The sequence below is a fragment of the Macrosteles quadrilineatus genome, unplaced genomic scaffold (assembly GCF_028750875.1).
Source record: "Macrosteles quadrilineatus isolate MER2022 unplaced genomic scaffold, UCM_ALF_1.0 Scaffold_8__2_contigs__length_117827958, whole genome shotgun sequence".
Classification (NCBI taxonomy): Eukaryota; Metazoa; Arthropoda; class Insecta; order Hemiptera; family Cicadellidae; genus Macrosteles; species Macrosteles quadrilineatus.
The window spans coordinates 8,251,368-8,271,233 of record NW_026542601.1 but is presented as its reverse complement, the minus strand read 5'-3'; the positions used below and the strand labels follow the sequence as shown (position 1 = coordinate 8,271,233).

Genomic DNA, 19,866 nt, shown 5'->3' with positions numbered 1-19,866 from the left:
GTTCTAGCTAATCTCAAAGGAACTCCAACTCCAACAAAACATCTTGCAGGATTCATGATGAGGTTGGTTTGCAAAATTATCACTGAAGACTCACACCAAACTATCCACGTCCTATCTATCTAATAACGTCCATATTGAATCCAATGTAATATGTAATACAGTAAAATAATAATCCTATAAAGTTACCAAAATGTGTGAGGACCTCCCATCCTTGATGACATCTACCTCAAGAGATCAAGGTTCATACAATTAGGATGGTAAGTGAGGCTTTAAAAATTTTATCATTTTATTGTGAAAAAAAACATAAAGGAAAAGTATTTATAAATGATATGCAAGAAATACTTTAAAAGACTTTTAATGTTACGCTATGAAAAATTTTGACAGCACCTCTTATACATGGTATGAAAACTTTGAGTTTACAAATCCTATAGAATTCTTCAAAATTTTACCTCTTCAAAATACTATTTACTTCTCTTAGTTTCTAAATTAAATACATTTTTAAGGCAGTGAAATTTAAATAATCTTTTTCTTTCAGAATGCCAGTAAAAAAAAATACATTTGACCTTTCCTAGCCTATAAAATGTATACCAAAGCTCTCATGGTCTGAAGGCCTGCACTACCCTGCTATATAGGCTGACCAACTGTAACGTTTATAAGAAACAAAAACTTTTTAGAAAACCTTACCAACCACATACTTGGATAAAATGTACTGATGAGAAATTCCTAGCTAAAATGTTAATTTTCTGGACCCATCTAAATGGACCAGCTGTTGCCAAATTTTATTAAAATGCCTCGCTGCAACAAACCTATAGACTAAGCGAATTTCCATTTACCTATAACATTAGTAACAAGTACCGGTACCTAGGTTTGCTGCTACAGGAAGGTTAAGTTGTGTTTTTTTTTTCAAAATATGAGTAGCTTTAGAATAAAATAAATAAACTTGCCAATTGTGATTGAAATATATCCATAAACAAGTAAACTACAACAGTTTACTTATTCTCCATAAGAATTGTAAATTATTAACAATTTATTGAATTTTCTCCACAACCAATAACCGTAAAAAAACACTTCATTATACTACATTAAATGCTTCTTAAGCTCTTTGAAAAGGTTTAATGAGAAATTGGGAAATTTCTTGTTTTTAGAGTCAGAAATGAGAAAAAATAATTTTTACACCATAAAACCTCGTTTTCATGGTTCAATCATACTGGTTCGCGACCTCATTCAAGTTTATCCCAGTTACATCTTCGAGCTAAATTTCTTAAAATTAGGGAATTTTGCTAAAAGATCGTAATTGTTTAAGCCAGTCACAGAATGTGGTAGTGTCTAAAAATTTTATTTTCTACCTATTTTTTGTAGCTGACCAAGTTGATGGGTCATAACATGATGGGTCAAAACATGGGTCATAACTTTAAAAAAAAAGATGTGCATTCGTCAGAAAATAGTAATTTCAACCCAATCTATTGGTGGCTCACATCAACTATAACAATTTTGACTAAAAGTCTGGTGACAAATTTAACATGGGGATGGTATCTAGTTCTAAAGTTCAATAGTCAAAAGTTGTATTCAATCATATTCAAAATATATCTCTATATATGTATAAAAGACAAATACCACTGCACCCACTGGCTCACTCATTGACTCTTTGAACACTCACGATATCTCAAAAACTACAAACCATAAGAACTCAGGAATTTTCATGGAGGTTTCACTCAAGATCTAGATCAGAATAATAAGAAGCGTTTTCAAGAAATTCCATCAGAGCTCTGCCCCAATGGCCAATTAAGTTCCAATGTTATTCTATTAACTTTATGAGAGAACAGTTGGTTTAAATTTATGGAAGCAATGTGATGTAATCATTTGGATTGGAATGTTGCTTTAGAGAGCTTACGATATATTATCGGATGATTAGTATGATATTAATATTGATAAAAGTATTTCATTCAATTTAAATAATGAATGTAAATATAGATTTTCTATATATGGGTGTTTTCAAAAGAGGGTCTCCCACCATTCTTTTAGAGTGCACAAATTTATCTAACACCATTACTTCACTAAAACTAGCTGTTACCCACTGGCTTCACCCCGTTTGACTTCATAAGTATTAATAAAACTATATTTGGTATTTTTGGAAAGTTCCCTTTATAAAGCAATTACGACCTTAAAGGGCAATTTATGAAATAGTTTTGCGCAAGGTTTCTCGTCATGACGAACATTTTAAGTATATGGTTTATGGGGGTGTGACTTGTAGTTTTCTCAAAAGTTCATGGGTACTTAGGACTTTATACAGTATGCTGAGAACTGTAAATATTGTAAACCTAGATTATTTATTGGTTTTTGGAATACCAAAGTAAATTTTACTCATCAGGAGTATTATCTTGTAACATCACGACGTAAGGCATTTCTGTAAACTATCACATATGGAGGCAGGTTGTTTGTCTATGGTCCTTTCTGGGTGCTGCCAGGCCGAGAAGCTATTGACTGGGCGTAGTTTCCCCCAGGATAGTTACAGAATTCACAAAACCCCGGTGGTCCCTGAGATCCTGGAGGACCTCTTGTTCCGGGAACCCCTGAAAATCACCAAGATTCGTCAAACCCTTTCAATGTACAGAATATTAATCTCTTAATAAATGCAGATGTAAGAAGCAAGGAATGTGTTTGAATGAAAATGAAGCAATTATGTGGTTCAACTTTTCTCAGATGGTTAAAAATTGTTTTTAAATAAATTTAATTTGATTAATCACATTTTTAGCAAATTATCTATATTTGGGGGAAAACTATTACTGTAGGTCTCATGCTACTTAAATTCTAGACCCGGGACTGATAACCTTTTCCTTTTATAAGGTCCCAGAGGCCTAAATCACTATGTGTTCAAAAATTCATAAAATAAATTTATACTTACTGTATTTATATACAGGCATGACTGTTAGCACGATAACGCAAGTAAAAATCATCCGATTTTGATGAAATTTGGTACTAATGTGAAAATCAACATTTATTCAAACGGGTTTGCAAACAAGCAATCTTGTTGGATCAGACTATGGTAACAGGGTTTAATGGTAAAAATTAACTTTTCCCATTCCCATTTCCCATCTTTTCATTGAAAAAAGTGTTTAGTAGGGGGGTTATAGTAAAAAGGGTAATAGTGCTTGTGCAGACTACAGAGCATGGATATGGAAATGTAATGCCAGCCAACCCATCTGTCAAATAATTGGTAAGAATATCGGCTCCCTGACTACAAAATTTACAAACACATTAAACAGATTCATTCCTAGTCTGGTATGGGATAAGCTGTTTCATTAATAGATCATCTACTAACCAGTTCTTCCAGGTTCTCCCCTATCTCCCGGTCTTCCGGGAAGTCCTATTCCTTGGGGTCCTGAAGGTCCTGTAAAATAAAAATGGTTTAAAGAATCTACAAGAGCGGTACTCATCGCCTAACATTTGAATAATAATTGCCAGAGGAATATTTTTATGATAATGATTGTAAAACTATTGATGTAACTAGAGTGTCAAAACTAATAGTCCAGCATCTATGTTGGGATTTGTATATGTACTGAAAGTGTATTTTCTGATTGCCGAAACCGATGTTGTTGCCCTCCCACCAGGGGCCCAAAAAATGGGTAGGGGGTTCTAAATTCCAAAACAAACTCATATCTCACCAACCAGTCACAATAGAAACATGTTCCAATCATAATTTTATCACACACATGCTCTTTAAAGTTTTAAAATGTTACAAGAAAACATTTTGATATTGAAATATGAATTAAGTAAATTAAAATTATAAAAGAAATTCCAGCCCACTTCTAGATAAACCTTAGACATGAAATTTGACAAGGCTGTGTGTGTCTGGCCAGTTATTAAAAGCTGCATTCTCAAATTTCAATCCTCCCCCCCACATGTCTTAGCAGCTAAATTTGAGCAACGGTTTTAAATATTGACTGATCATACCAGGAGGTCCTCTAGGACCGGCAGGACCTTCCAATCCGACCCCCTCCGGTCCTCTCTCCCCCTTGTCTCCTTTCTCCCCTCGGCTTCCTTCTGGGCCCGTAGGTCCTGGAGGTCCCGGCATTCCGGGGAATCCCCTCTCTCCTGGCAATCCGGGTTGTCCAGCATCTCCTATCAGGAGAGAGACTGGGTTAAACATCAGGTTTGTGTAGTTTCTTAATTAAAGCTTTATTCACAATGTTACATTGTAGAGCACCATATGGTTAGATTATGTTAAAATTTTTAAATTACAATATTTTTTATCTTTATGGTATTAAGTGCCTGTTAACTTGATTTTTAGTCTAGTGACTGTAATCCTTTAAAAATTGATATATTATCAAGATGCTTTTAATATGACATTTACATAAACGGTGAAATGTAAAAACACCAACTTTTTGTGAAATAAAAGCTAATGCTGTGTTGCATTAATGCAATGGCAAAATATGTGCTGTAAAGCAAATACTAGAGTTTTAACAAGTTCGCTGCGGCCCATCAATTGCAGGCGTAGCGTAAAACAAACCCAATTGCCGGGTGAATGGCTTTTAAATTTTGGCCTGACGAATAGCAAATAATGTTCGATCATTAACTGCATTAAGACGAGAGCCAAGGTAGTGTGCGAAAACACCCACAGATAGCAGCACTGCTTGGAACGTGGCCAGTCCCATTGTATTGCCAACATAAGTAAGAAAGACGGGACAAGAAGTTGATTTCTAAGCTTACAAGACGGGGATTTTACAGGAAAATGTACTACCAACCTACACCACAACAAAAAGCAAGTCACAAAAAAACCCGAAAACGTGGTGTAGGTCCACCTTCGACCAACGCTAGGCTCGCACTGATCAACAGAATAACAGATTTATGCACTGCAGTGTGGGTCAGTACTGACCCGGTCGTGTGAGGGCTGTGATCGCCGTGGGTCAGAACCCAGCACCTGCAGCGAACGTGTTAATGTGATTTAGTTTAGTATCTGAAATCTGTGCAGGTTATCTTTGGTTTATTTGACGAATGTTAGGCCTATGATCGGTTATTAATGTAGCAATATTTGTTATTTTGGTGAGTTAAGAGTGACGTTTACTTCAATGTTAACATTTTAATTAAATGTAAATATTTAGTAGATAACGGGAGCGAGCTGGTCTAGTAGTTAAGCGCGGAGCTTCGGTGCCCGAGGCCCTGGGTTCAAATCCCGCCAATCTCTAATAGATTTTATCAATGTGATAATGCCGTAACCCTCCTGTAACTTGTAAAACAGTTCCGGGCTAGAAAATATTGCTAACACAGAACAGTTCCATAAGAAATTTTGCCTATAGTTATGAATTATGGGATAAGTGTGAATACAGCTTAAATCTACAACCACACTATTCACACAGTGAAGTGAGTACAACTAAATCACCACCTTACAGCATTATCACATAGCAAAAAGCTGATACTAATTAGTAATTGATAATATTTTAACAGCAACACTTATTCCTGTGTTCTAGCAAACTAAAATCCATTCTTACGCTTTAGAAATATCAAATTAGTTTATTTGTTTGTCTAAAGAAGTTAAAGATGAAAAAAACAATATTAATTTCACACATTAACAACAATAATGCTGACTTTTCAAACAGTTTCTAATTGTTTTATGTATCGTAATTAGACACAGTTCCAAACCCCCTCTGTATACCTGGAATCCCTTGAATCCCTTTAGGTCCTGGTTTTCCCGGACTTCCTAGCCCCGGGGGTCCGGGTGGCCCTACCAATCCGTCTGTTAGCTCAGATATTCTCTCTACAGACAATTAAAAGGTTACTTGGTTAACGTGCATGAAGCATGCCTCACATAGAAGTGCCTTTAATGTACCGATTCAGCAACAGTGTAGAGGCTCTGCAACAGTGAAATGGTTAGGAGGGTCATATGGAGGAAACAGGGGAAATATCCATTTGCCATGTATGAGAATAAGGAATCAACACGTGGCTATAGCATACTCCATCCATATTAAAAGTCTTTTAAGGTAAATTTTAATGGAAATATATTCTTTATTCAATCGTACATCACATGAGATAGTGTACCACAAAAAATTAGCAGACATTTAATAGTCATGCACATTGACTTCCTCATTAAAATGCATGGCAAACTAAAAGCGTTGGGATGAAAAAAACAGTGATTATGGTTTTTCGGTCAACCTGATGCTCCCTGGGGTCCGGGTGGTCCGGGTCTGCCGGGTTTGCTTCTTCCTGGAGGACCAGGAGGTCCTGTCAGGGTCTGCGTCAACTCGTTAAGCTGTTCTATAACAAACATTTACATTACTCAGACCACCGTTACCACGGCTAAACATGTTACTATGGCTAAACATGTTACCACGGCTAAACATGTTACCACGGCTAAACATGTTACCACGGCTAAACATGTTACCACGGCTAAACATGTTACTACAGTGGTAATGTTTACCACAAACTCCCTTGATATAGATTGGGAGTATGTCTTAAAATTGCCACTGGGACTTATCACTGATTAAACCTGCTTGAATCCTCGTACATTGTCATCTTTAATGTTTCATTATCTTTTTTTTTTTGCATTTTGTAAGCTTGACTGGTCCAAACATTTTTCTTTTCAACTAGTGCGCTCAGTTAGTGCACTAAGCTCACTCAATATGTAGTAGGTTACTAGAGAGAGACGAACTACTTTTTTGCTAATCGCACATAGAAAGTATTCACAATAATTTAGTTCCTTTTTCCTCAGTTATAAAACTACATAAAGATACCTTCCACTCTTGTTTACACCTTAGAAAAGAAAATCTATACAAAGTCATATGATGCTTAGTTCAAGTTAATCTCACCTCTAAGCACTGTTGCGCAAATATCTCTGATTTCTGCCTCCGTGTAACTTCTCCCCTGAAAAAGTTTCATGTCACAAAACTTATAGTGTATTTAACAACAAATATTTTACTCATTTGCTTCTATGTCAGAAAATTACTAGTTGCCACTTTGTCTTCATGTTTTGAAAACCGAGGCCAATTACTGGAACTCCGGTCACATTATGGATGACCGAACTAGTGACAACCCTGACTAACCTGACTCTGATCTCCCAGGAATTGAAGGCATGGACTGTGACCCTGATTGATGTTTATTTTAAATCAAACCTCAAGCCTATTATTTTGCATCGTACCAGAAATCGTAGATGATGTATCTAAAACTTGAACCAATTGTTCTCCAAAACAATTTTTTCTTCATTTTTGAGGTGTTGCCTTCCGGATTAATTGACAATATTATTCTAGAGGATAAATACCTTATTGTTGCCACTGTAATCCTCAGTCCTCGGGATGGCGACCGGTTTCGACACTCATGGTGTCGCTCCTAGGAGGTCGTCATAAAGTCTTGAAAACAAATACGAGACACGCACAAACATATTAACGAATAAATAACACAGTATGGCCATACAAGAACACTAATTTTCACGGCGTGGCTGGGTTCAGGGTGTAGGTCTAGACACGGCAACGGTCAGTCTAGACCTACACCCTGACACCATGAGTGTCGAAACCGGTCGCCATCCCGACGACTGAGGATTACAGTGGCAACAATAAGGTTAAGCTCTATAACAATTATTTCAGTCCGCGCTCTACTTTTTTATCCGTGAAGCAAATGATTCACTGCTTTATTTTACCCTGATCCAACCAGAGTGAGATGTAGTTTTTCATAGTAATTTTGGTAGTATGTAGTTTTTTACATTTTAAAATACAGTAGAGACTAGTGTCTCTTTATAATTCAAAATAATTTGTTATTTCTCTTTCAATATTTTAAATAAAAATATATTAGAATAACAGTTTCTCTGATCCCCACCAGACTCTATGGTCGTCGATCTCAGACACCGTTGTCTGAAGGCTACGGGGGATGGTGTGATGTCTGTGTAAGTGGAGCTAGTACAACATCGCTCGCCTACTATTGGATGAGCGAGCGAGCAGACTACTCCTGGTAATGACATAGACCAAAGCTCAAGATATACTGCGACAACGGTATAGACGTCAAAGTCAAACATACTGTACATCTTATCTGATACAAAATAGTATTCCATGTTATAAATATTAAGATTGGAACCTACCGGAGCACCTTGTAGTCCATTCAGGCCTGGCTGGCCCCTTTGTCCTGGGGGTCCGGGTATGCCTGGGGGCCCTTCTTTACCTGGTACTCCAGGAAGTCCCGGAGCTCCTTCAGGACCTCTTTCTCCTGCTGCCCCCCTCTCTCCGGGCTGGATGAACAGCAATTATAAAATTAAACTGAGTTTAAGCATTGGCTATTGATTCTGTCCTATAACATTAAGTCTTTAAATCTAAGTATTATTTTCATCAAGGTGCATTGAAGAAAACAAACTAAACAATTAAGTTACAAATATTGTCCTAACTTAACTTTAAAACATAATAAATGTTCTACAAATCTCTATTTTTTCCAGGAAAGTTATTTCCAGGATTATTTTTACCAATGTGAATTAAAGAGAAACATATCAAATTTTAAATATGGAATGTTTAACACAAACATGTTTGTTCAACCAGTCTAAGTTATTTGGTTAAATTTTTCTCAAAACATGTTCATACCATGCCCGGTGGTCCTGGTGAACCTCTAGCACCCATCACACCAGGGGTTCCTGTGCCTCCCTCGCTAGTGTAGGAGACACCAGTAGAGTCACCAGGGGGGCCTGGGAGGCCCTGGGGTCCGGGTGGTCCGGGTCTGCCTTCCGCACCCGGAGCACCAACAGACCCTGGAGCACCAGGCAGTCCAGGGGATCCCTGCAATAGAAGAAATGTTCACTTATATTTAGTCATTTTGATCTAACCTGAAGCTTTATGTTTCTTACATTAAAACAATAGTAAATATTCAAATTCACACGATTTCACTAAGAATTTAACAGTTAAAATTTCTGTTTAAAAGGAAGCATTTCTGCCTGGAATGATTTACGAAACTTTACTGTGTTTCAACTTGAAAATCTTAGCTACAAACTGTTATCATAAAACACTGTACCACTATATGAAGGGTAGAGGAAATAAAAGGGCTAAGTCATATTTTACAGAGTCTTGTTTGAAATTCAAAGCCCTCAAGTTCTCGTTTGGTCTTGGCCGTTTATTTCTTGTACGGTAATTCCTACATATACATTTCCTGGGTAAGTGTTATACTAAGGTGAAAGAGTCTAAGACAGCTACTGATTAGTGAGTTTATTCAACACTTTATTGATAAAAATTACAGGTTTTTTTCTTACCCATCACTGGGCTAGGTAAACTCATTATTTTTTCAACCTTGCATTGAGTTTATTCAGTGAACCAGAGAAAATCCATGAGGTTTTTTGATACTTACAAAACACTTTTTAAATATTACTAAAAACTTTGAATGCAGCTGAGTAGCTAAATGGTTGTATTGCTCACCTGACAACCAAAAGGTTGCTGTTTCCATATTGTGAAAAGTCAGAAACTGTTAGATGGCTGGAAGTGGAGCCCAGCTGTCCTTAATAGACTGACAGCTGTGCTGCAGTTAGCAAAGGTTCTGGCGTCCATTGCTCGGAGCGACAAATAGTACGGTGTACGCGCTATGTAACTACACGGCGCTCCCAGTGGTGGATACCAGAACCTATGCTAATCGCAGCACAGCTGTCAGTCTATAATTAATTCTTTTTGTCAATGTGAAAGGAATATACGTTGTACTAAGAGGTTTTTAATAGTTTTTAGCATACTCGCATCACAAAATGTAGAATGAAGTGTAATATGTCAATGGTACAGTTAAGCACCCATCACAGTAACTCACCATTACCCCAGGCAGTCCTCTAGGTCCTACAGGTCCCTGGTCTCCTGTAAGTCCTGTCTCTCCTTTCCCTCCTTCAGGGCCATGAGGTCCTTCAGGTCCAGGTAGTCCTTGGGGACCCTGAAAAAGGATTTTTGATCAAATCTTCTGCTGCTAACACAGAGGGCACTAATAGATATTGCTAATTAATGAAAATAGTGACAAATAAAACTAGGGAAAGTATAATTATTTGTAAAGCCAAACTCATGATCTTGTGGTGCACTATCCTGCAAGAGACATCATTGTTCCCAAACATATGTTTTGTTCTATGAATATTTTGTTTGTTTATTTTTTTAGTAGGCTACAGTGCTGCATTATTCTCTAGCTCATCAATATTCCTGTAATATATCTAGATGTATACTGTGACAATCCAACTTCTACAACAACCGCTTGTCCCCGAGTCCCTTAGACGCACAGTGTTTTTTCAATACACAATCTGAAACACCCCAACATCAAAGATTTGGCAACACTTGTCAAATCGCTTTGTTTGGCCCAGAATTCAACAAGACTATCGAAACTAGGCTCTAGCTCTAGCCTGTGAGAAATGTCCACGTGCTAAGATCACCCGTCATGTAGGCCTACATACACACCATGGATCGCTTTTTACTTCAGTCATAAAAATTTGACAAATGTTCACATTAGCATCATGACCACTTATACCATCCAGACCATACAGAAACCCTATTGCCTGACAGCAGCTATCGACTGCTACACCAGTTAGCCAGAAATTCATCCATCGAAAATCATCACTGATGAAGAAGTAGCTGAGGCTCTAGTAGTGTGCTGGTTTTCCCGTTACGTCTCACCTTGGGCATCAGTACCGATCAAGGACGCCAACTCGAGTCAGCATTATTTCATGCCCTTGGAAAGACCTTTGGTGCAGAGTGAATCAGAACGTGCAGCTATCACCCTTGTGCTGATGGTTAGTCGAGAGATTCCATCGTCAGCTTAAAGCAGCTCTCATGTGCCACACTGATTCAACCTTCTAATGCCGAATTAGCTTTTGGGCACCAACTCCATCTTCCCAGTGAGCTTCTAGGTCTACCTCAAGCGACAGCTCGTGAAGAAGTAGCGGACTATTTTGTTCACTTACGACGTCACATTTCAAATTTAAGACCTGTACATGTTGGCATGATTTACCAAAGACCTTAGATTTTCAAGAGATAAAACGGTGAACCTACATATATTTGCAAGATGACACTGTAAGCCATTTACTACCACCACCTTACACTGGACCCAGTCATAACTCGTGATGAGAAAACCATGACAATAATATTTTTTTTCACCATGGTAAAAATGTGAAAGTGGTTAGACAGATTAAAGCCTGTTTATATTTTGCAGTAAGTTCTTACTCCAAAACCTAGCCCCATCCACAACGAACTTTCAACACAGGCTACAGCACTGGTTCATGTAGATGGTATGTCTACTCCACTATCACTATGTCTACTCCAGTCAATGCTACATGTCTCATGTAACAATATGTACAACAAATTACATACAAAACTGCAAGTTACAATTTTAATCACTATTGTGCAAACACTATTTGTGTTTTTGTAATGTTTCCTGACCTTTTTTTGAAATTCTCTCTCAAATGAAATTTTTTGACTAAATAGAAGATTTTTCACAAATCCAACTCCTTTTTACTCACCATGGGTCCCACAGGTCCTCGAAGTCCAGGATCACCTCTTTCGCCTGCTGGGCCCTGGAACATCATACAGGGTGAGTTTTAATTGTCCCCCCCCCCAACTTTTTTCTACATTTTTTCAAATATCAATCCCAGACCACTTCCAAACATTGTTGGGTAGTAAGTACTTCATTTTGACAAGGTGGTCATTTCCGGCCGCCATCTTGGATCCGCCATATTGGATGCAAAATTTTTTTTTCAAATGTAAAGGTGAGGTTGTGACCCATTATTTCGAACTAGGTTTTTACCCTGATTACAATGCCGCAAACTGTTTTTAAAAATCTTGATTCATTCTAAAGTTATGAGGGTTTTTTAAAACTTTATTTTTAGCCCATTTTAACATTGTGCATTTACAAACTAAGACCATAATCTCAAAATAGTGCTAGATAAAGATAAGTATACACTACCAGTAATTGTCGACCTATTTCCACTTGGTTATGACTGATGTATCTTTTTCGGCCGCCATCTTGGATCCGCCATTTTGAAATGTGATTAATTATTTTAAATATGAAGGGTGTGTTGTGACCCATCATTTCTAACTACTTTTTTAAGCTGAACTGAATTCCATCATCCGTTTTTCATTTTCATTTTTTGATTTTTAAATTTTGACATTTTTTACAAAGAAATTTCAATATTTCATAGATAAAACTTGATAACAAAAAACGGATTGCGGCATTGAGTTTAGCTTAAAAAAGTAGTTCGATATGATGGGTCACAACACCCCCTTCATATTTAAAATAATTTATCACATTTCAAAATGGCGGATCCAAGATGGCGGCCAAAAAAAATACATCAGTCATAACCAAGTGAAAATAGGTCGACAATTACTGGTAGTGTATACTTATCTTTATCTGGCACTATTTTGAGATTATGGTCTTAATTTGTAAATGCGCAATGTTAAAATGGGCTAAAAATAAAGTTTTAAAAAGCCCTCATAACTTTAGAATGAATCAAGATTTTTAAAAACAGTTTGCGGCATTGTAATCAGGGTAAAAATCTAGTTCGAAATAATGGGTCACAACCCCACCTTTACATTTGAAAAAAAAAATTTTGCATCCAATATGGCGGATCCAAGATGGCGGCCGGAAATGACCACCTTGTCAAAATGAAGTACTTACTACCCAACAATGTTTGGAAGTGGTCTGGGATTGATATTTGAAAAAATGTAGAAAAAAGTTGGGGGGGGGGGACAATTAAAACTCACCGTGTATATGTGAATAATATATTTTTTATAAAAAAGAGTTTGGTTTCAAGAAGAAATTTGTATTCAGCCTTAAAACATTATTTTAAAGTTTTAACATCTAACTAGGCGGACAGTGTGGGGAGCAAAAAAATCAGTTGAACATGTACCTGTACCTAAATCACACATAAAAAATGTATCAGAACCAAATTAAACTAAACAATGTATTATTAGTTTCAAAAAATGTTTAAATTTAGTGTTTCAGGGACCATTGATTTGTTCACCAGATTCTTGGGTAATGTAGATTGTAAAGATTAAAGTAAGTGTGTTTTGAGCAGCTTTGGGTTACTAAATTTCGCCGAGCAATGATTCCCAATATGTTATCCAACCATGAAGTCTTCATACTAACCATCTCTCCTACAAGCCCAGGCAGTCCGTCACTTCCTGGTATTCCTGGTGTTCCCGGCTCCCCTCTCTCCCCTCTCAATCCAGGAGGCCCCTCAAGTCCTTGTTTCCCAGGAGGCCCTGCTACTCCAGGTGGTCCAGGATCTCCCGCTGCAGCAGCCGATCCGGGAATTCCAGGAGTTCCATCTATTCCTGGTGGTCCAGGTTCGCCTTGAGATCCAGGAACTCCTGGAGGCCCTGAAGGACCCTAGAGAATGAATTATTTTTTATTTAACATCTAATTTTTACATTGCAAAACTCTATAGAATGAACTCTTCAGCAACACCATATCTTTATAAGATTTTCCATTAAGGCAAAGTATTATTAGTACTATAAAGAAACAAACTGCTAATGTAGACCTATTGACGGAGATCACTCTCCTCCCTTTGGCTGCAGGGGGGAGGGGGGGGAGATCTTGTGGAGCTATCCACAACCATTTAAATAGCCCGTCAAACAAGGTAAAATAGTCTTTAGGTCAAGCCATGTAACAAACCCACGGGTCTGTCGCTAATGCGCGGCAGATCTGGTGAGCCGAGCGACCATCTCGTTGCCGTGTGTGTGTGTCCGGAGGTAGAAGACGTCATGGCGGGCTAACTACGAGGGAAATGGGGTAAGGCCCCATGTGAGGTATGGTGAGTCAATTTAAATTTTAATAATTATTCTTTCCAGGTTCAATTATTAACAATATTCAAGTTTATGAGCACATTTAGATAAAATTTTGAAAAATAATTGATATAAAACGGAACAATAATATTTCACTTAATTAAAAAAACCACTCTATTACCTTCCTTGTAGCAGAAAATCTATATGTTACAGGTTTAACTAAGTCTATTTAAATAGGGAATAAATCTGACATTTTAAGGAGATACTAGTAAACACGTTGCTCGAAATTGAGCAATTGCAAAGAAGTAAAGTATATTTAAAAACAAATAAAAGTCATCATAATTTCCGATGAGTTTAAAAGACTTTGAATTGAAAAATAAATAACAGAGCAGTTAAATTACACAGCTGATCAAAATGTAAACAAAGATGTTATTCATAAGGATAACATGGGAACCTTAACAGCCACTGGGGCAGAGCCCAGGAGACTTTTTCAACAACGTAAGGTCAGTTTGCAAATCTACGCGACACGCTCTTTCCAATGAGACGTCAATGGATAAAATCGGTTAAGAAATGGCGGAGGAGTTCAACCAACAAAGTTTCATGTAGCGTATTAATTATATAGATTGAAGTAAAAATATAATCAGGCAAATGGCAATTCACTTATGCAGGTTTGCTTAAGACAGGGTATTATTTTACTATGTGACTTACCGCAAGTCCTGTTGCCCCTGTGGGTCCTACAGGACCTGAAGGTCCGGGATATCCCATCTCTCCCTTCTCTCCTGGAGTACCATCCAAACCTCTTTCACCAGGAATGCCTCTTTCCCCAGGTTCCCCTCGAGGTCCTGTTTCTCCTCTTTCTCCTAAAAATATTATTTTTATCAGTTTCAAATTGCATCAGTATCTACTTTCTTTACATGGTGAAAAGAAGATACTATTATGCTGTTAGAGCAAAACCATCACGCACTTGACAACACAGATTTTATTATAACTATTCAAGGTGGAAAACAAGTCCCAGAACACTTACGTTCCTGATTCCCAAACTACACAGAAATCGCTTAAACTGCAGAAGCATTTGGTTCCAGCAGGATGGAGCAACTGCCCACACAGCTGGTGAGGTACGGTAATGAACTTCTTAAGAAGCAAGTTCCATGGACGAGTTGGCTTGCGTTTCGGGGACATTAAGTGGCCAGCTCGATCCCCAGGTCTCGGAGTTAGTGATTTCTTTTGTGGGATCTACTGAAATCAAGATTTTACACAAACGATGCCCGCACATTGGATGACCGGCCAAGAAATAGCCAACATTTCTTCTTCAATGTTAGGGAAAGTGTTTGACAATTCCAGTGCAAGTAGATTGCAAGACGTAATTTTCAAATCTTAAATGGATCAAAATCACCCTTTTATACTTACTTTTATAAATGTTCATAAATACCAATCTGCAATATAGAAATCAAACTTGTTAGTATCACTTAAAACGTTTGAGTTATTTACATTTTACAACCATCAGACTTTTTGCTACACACTGTACCGTATATATCTAAAAAAATAAAGACACATTGGCAGTTTAATTTAGGTATTGACGGTAATACTCCATATGGATTAGGATAGCTTGTACCTTTTACACCAGGAAGTCCAGGTTCCCCTATTTCTCCTGGATCTCCTTGAGCACCCCTGGGTCCGGGTAGTCCCATTTGTCCTGGGAATCCAGTAAAGTTGCCCTCTATACTTGAAACTGCCCCTGGCAAACCAGGCGGCCCCTGAAACAATTGTTTACCCTGAGAAAAAGGTCTACTATTTTGGATATTGGCAAAGCTCTGAAGGAAATTACCTTTTCAGTTACCATTCGCCCCTCTACCAGATTAGGCAGTAAAGTAAAACCCTGTCCTCCATTGTAAAAAACTGGTCAAGGCTGAAAAGGGGATATACAGAGAAAGAAAACTATCATTGAATTAAGAATAATAGATTTACATCACAAAAGTCGCATTTACATGAAGTCAGTAGAGCAGGCAGGTTACTTACCTCAGTGTATTTCAAGTTATACCCGAGGCAGGTAACTTGCCTGCCAAACTGCCTTCATGTAAACGCGGCTTAACTGCAAACAAATCTTGCAAAATACAAAGTTAGGTTTTTCCATAATATCAACATACCTGTGGTCCTTCTTCTCCTCTTTCCCCTTTTTCTCCCCGAAGTCCCGGAATCCCTGTTGGTCCAGGTTCCCCTTTAGCACCCGGAAGTCCAGGAGATCCCTAGAAAGATTGAGAACAAAATATTATTTCATTAGATGGAACTTTACAGTGACTAAAGATCACAGTTGATTAGCTACTGCTGATGGGTTTATTCTTAATTTTAAATCAATAAAGGTAGACCTACTAACTTCATCATATTTAACCTACTTCAAGGTTTTCGATACTTAACAAGGATAAAAGTGCAGTATCTCATAGATGTTCTGAGTCAATTCTTTATAAGTTTTAATTTGGAGAGCAATTTTTGTGCTGAACAATTGGTTACCATCTGCTCTGACTCACAGTCATCGTGCCAGCCCAAATCCCACCGGCAGCCCTGCAATATGTTTCTTGAATCATTCTGATATAGCGGCTCTAGTCACCTGACATCTAGCCCACGTCGCCTCTTTCTGACAACGCAGCAGTGTCTATTAAGATATGATTTTTTTACATCACACAATGTAGACAGAATATGTTACACAGTTTATGTGGCCATTTGATTTAGTACGCAGATCTTTTAAATTCACATAATGTTTTTGGGGTATGGCCCTCTAGGCACCTAGTTTGCCTGTACTTAAATCTGGCCCTGGTAATGGGGACATGAATAAAAGCATTCATTACCGGTGGTCCAGAAAGTGCTGCTCCTCCACCCAAAAGAGCTCCTGACAATCCAGGCTCTCCTCTATCTCCCTTCAATCCCGGATATCCCGGCTCACCCTGGACAGTTTGTATATTATTGATCATATTGTTTCAGCACTACATGAACATACAATAAAACAGATTGTTAAACCTAAAATTGAGTTTGAATGTGTAAACTATAGCCAATGGCAAAATAATACATATAGTCTCCTGCAGAGTTCTTGCAGGCTGAGAAAATGTGTTTGTCAAACAGTTTTAATCTTTTGTTATGTGTTAAATGTATACCAATTTTAATATGTAAAGCAGTTACTAAAACAAATGAAATATGAAATAGTTCTAACAAGAAATTTTTAGCCTAATTAAGGCAATGGCAAAACAACCAGCTTGACATAAACATGAGATGTCTATCTTTTTCACTCATTTCAAGCAAACCCTATGATCAATATGATTACTACTAGTAGACACAGTTACATAGAACACATAGAAACAGTTTTTTGACAAAAAACCTCCAACCAATTCATACAAATACTTACAATGTTACCTTTGGGTCCAGGCAATCCCGGTATTCCAGATATTCCAGGAGGTCCCGGAGGTCCAGACGGACCAGGATAACCCAGAACTCCAGTAGTCCCCTGTGTAAAAGGAAAGTGTAGAAAGTTATAAAGAGAATATCAGTATAAAATAAATTGTTGATGGTGTTGATTAAACTCCTGAGGAAGAAGCCTCACTCTGTTGGAATCTAAATATCTACCTAAGCAATGTAAATATAATTGGTTATTTGGTGATTTTTTAAACAAAGGTCATGAACAATTTAAGTTACCTACCCATTTTACAAAACTTACGTTCAGTTTTATCATGCAGAAGTTGGTCTCCTTAAATTAACGGTAGAAAGCTCAGAAGGAAGTATATTTTGCTGCCTGTACTTGCTGTACCTCTGTGTAAATGCTTTTCATATTAAACTTGTCGTTTAAGAAACTGGCCCACCATTTTAGAAACAAAATTCAACCGTACCCTACCCATACTTTATTTATTCAAGGTTTGTGGCTTTTAATTCAGGTAGTAATTAATGGAAACTGCCATTTTGATTTTAATTAATTTAAAATCTTGTATAAAATGCTTAAATATTTAAGACAATCTTATTTTAAATAAAATTTCCAAATACCGGTACTTTACTCCCTCTTCTTTCTTTTATTTTTGATATATTTGGATCTCAACCTTGATGTTTCAAAACTACTGATTATTTAACTTAACAATAAATCCAAACAAATCTTATTAGGTACCTACATCAATATCTTTAAAAATTTCACTCACAATAAATCATTAAGAAACATCAGCGCCGATATAAACTTCAGCAATATATTGATGTGCCTTTTCAGGTTTTAAATTAGGTGCCACCATACAAAGAAATTCCATGCTCAAAATAAAATCAATTGATAATAACTAATAAGATAGCTTGGATTCCAGGCTTACATTTTTATTTGAAATTTCTTTTTTTGTGTGACTTACTCTGATTCCTGGTGATCCATCTCTTCCGGGAAATCCTGGTAGTCCCATCTCTCCTCTTGGTCCTTGGGGACCTCTCTTGCCCTAGAAATAGTAAAAAGTGTTGCATTAGGTCAATCAATTACTTTAAAAGCCTTTAAATCTCAAACCCATTATACTAATGGTTAAACATTTCTGAAAAATTTATGTTTAGGTTCCAAAGACCAGGGGAATATATTTGTGATTTTTACCATCGACTGTAAAATAAACTAATTTGTTGTGGATTGCCAGGTTAAAATTTCCATTATAATAAATTGAAATTTTAACAAAACTTAAATAATAAAAGCCAAAATTAGTTGTAAATGAAACGTGAGGTTCTTTTATTTTGATTAAAATCAAAATAAACTATACCGAGCCATGGCTCAGTCCCCTGATACTATATTATAAAATAAGATATATATACATTTTATTTGAAGAGTGTTATCTTCTTTATTTTTGACTTGCTAAAATGCATGTATTTATTTAATGCATCATAAACAAGTACCTCACAACTAATGAAACAGAAAAAATAACATTCTCATACAAAATGTAAACATAGAATATGTAATGTATTTTTATAAACCTTGTGTTTAAAGTATGAAATAATTTTAAAAGAAATATTAAAACTTTGAAACATTCTGTTTAGCAAAAAAAAAAAACTACCTCCTAGCATATTCAGGTTCTCACCTCTGTACCATTAAGCCCAGGAGGTCCCGCTGGGCACACCGTATCGCAAGGACGAGCGGTGCCGGTAACAATAGTTGTCGATGGTCGAACTTGGAATTGCTAAAAAAGTAATTAAATTATATCAATTTTCACCTTATTTTGTTATATGTATCTGGTATCTTACAAGGGATACATTCAAATTGGAACTAAAGCATGTTACTGTGCAGGGGGTGTTTTTACTATTTGCTTCACCATTCTTCACCAAGCAGCAATAGGATATTGTATAGTACTGTTAAGAGATATGATTTAACTATCGTTCAATGGTGATTTCTTTTCATAAGTCTTAAATACATGGCAATAGCGTAAGCCGTGAATTTGACTATTTGAATTCGTCTTAAACATGCATCACATGTAGATAAAAACTGTTATTTTAATCATATATGAATTTAATTGGAAATTAAATTGGTGACACCTGGCAGCTAGTGTACAGTTATTATTATAATTTTCTGTCACTTCGGATCCATCGGAAGGTTTTAAAAATCTGTAAAACAAAATAAATATCCAAACAGGTATTTACGAAACTAATCTTATTATTAACATTTCCAGGTGCCATGTTGATTTCCAACGCTGTTCACAAAAATATTCTCTATTTTAGAGTAGCTTATAGTACAAAAAATATATATCAAACTGCCCAAAAGAAAGAAGTTTCATTACATGTAGGTTTTGTGTAAAACTGCTATATTAAACTCTATTAAGTATCAGGCTTTTCTAGTAAAATGTTAAGTTAAAGTGTTCGATTGCTGTTATTCTGTTTTACCGGAAGCTCATCGCAAGTTTCTCGGGTGGGCCGCGTTGGGTCACAACTGAGCAGCATCCATTGAAGATCCACCTAGAAACAAAACAAAGGAAATCAACTAAACAGTCAGAACTATGCCGGGGGTGGATTTTTGTTTATTACTGCATTTATTTTTTTATTAGCCAATTCAAATAAACAAAACTATCTGTTCGCAACAACTAACTTACTTGTACCGGTACTCTAAAAAATCTAAATGATTACCTAGTTGGAAATTTTAAATTTTCTAGAATTTGGGGAAATAATTTATTTGACATACCGGCCCCGTATGCTT

At 36.9% G+C, this 19,866-nt stretch overlaps 1 protein-coding gene across 1 annotated transcript in view; it reads right to left on the bottom strand.

Annotated features, from left to right (window-relative positions):
• Positions 1–344: 344 nt before the first annotated feature.
• The window catches only part of LOC128999544 (collagen alpha-1(IX) chain-like), a 41,905-nt gene continuing 22,383 nt past the window's right edge, over positions 345–19,866 (bottom strand). Inside the window, exons 7-24 of the mRNA XM_054426114.1 lie at positions 19,557–19,628; positions 18,761–18,859; positions 18,059–18,139; positions 17,086–17,184; positions 16,535–16,630; positions 15,839–15,937; positions 15,307–15,448; positions 14,403–14,554; positions 13,057–13,299; positions 11,432–11,485; positions 9,748–9,864; positions 8,550–8,741; positions 8,060–8,206; positions 6,801–6,855; positions 5,651–5,752; positions 3,952–4,119; positions 3,320–3,388; positions 345–2,570 (exon numbers count right to left, since the gene is read on the bottom strand). Of these exons, the coding sequence (XP_054282089.1) occupies positions 2,440–2,570; positions 3,320–3,388; positions 3,952–4,119; positions 5,651–5,752; positions 6,801–6,855; positions 8,060–8,206; positions 8,550–8,741; positions 9,748–9,864; positions 11,432–11,485; positions 13,057–13,299; positions 14,403–14,554; positions 15,307–15,448; positions 15,839–15,937; positions 16,535–16,630; positions 17,086–17,184; positions 18,059–18,139; positions 18,761–18,859; positions 19,557–19,628 (2,118 nt within the window). The 3' untranslated portion in view covers positions 345–2,439. The remainder of the gene's footprint in view (positions 2,571–3,319; positions 3,389–3,951; positions 4,120–5,650; positions 5,753–6,800; positions 6,856–8,059; positions 8,207–8,549; positions 8,742–9,747; positions 9,865–11,431; positions 11,486–13,056; positions 13,300–14,402; positions 14,555–15,306; positions 15,449–15,838; positions 15,938–16,534; positions 16,631–17,085; positions 17,185–18,058; positions 18,140–18,760; positions 18,860–19,556; positions 19,629–19,866) is intronic.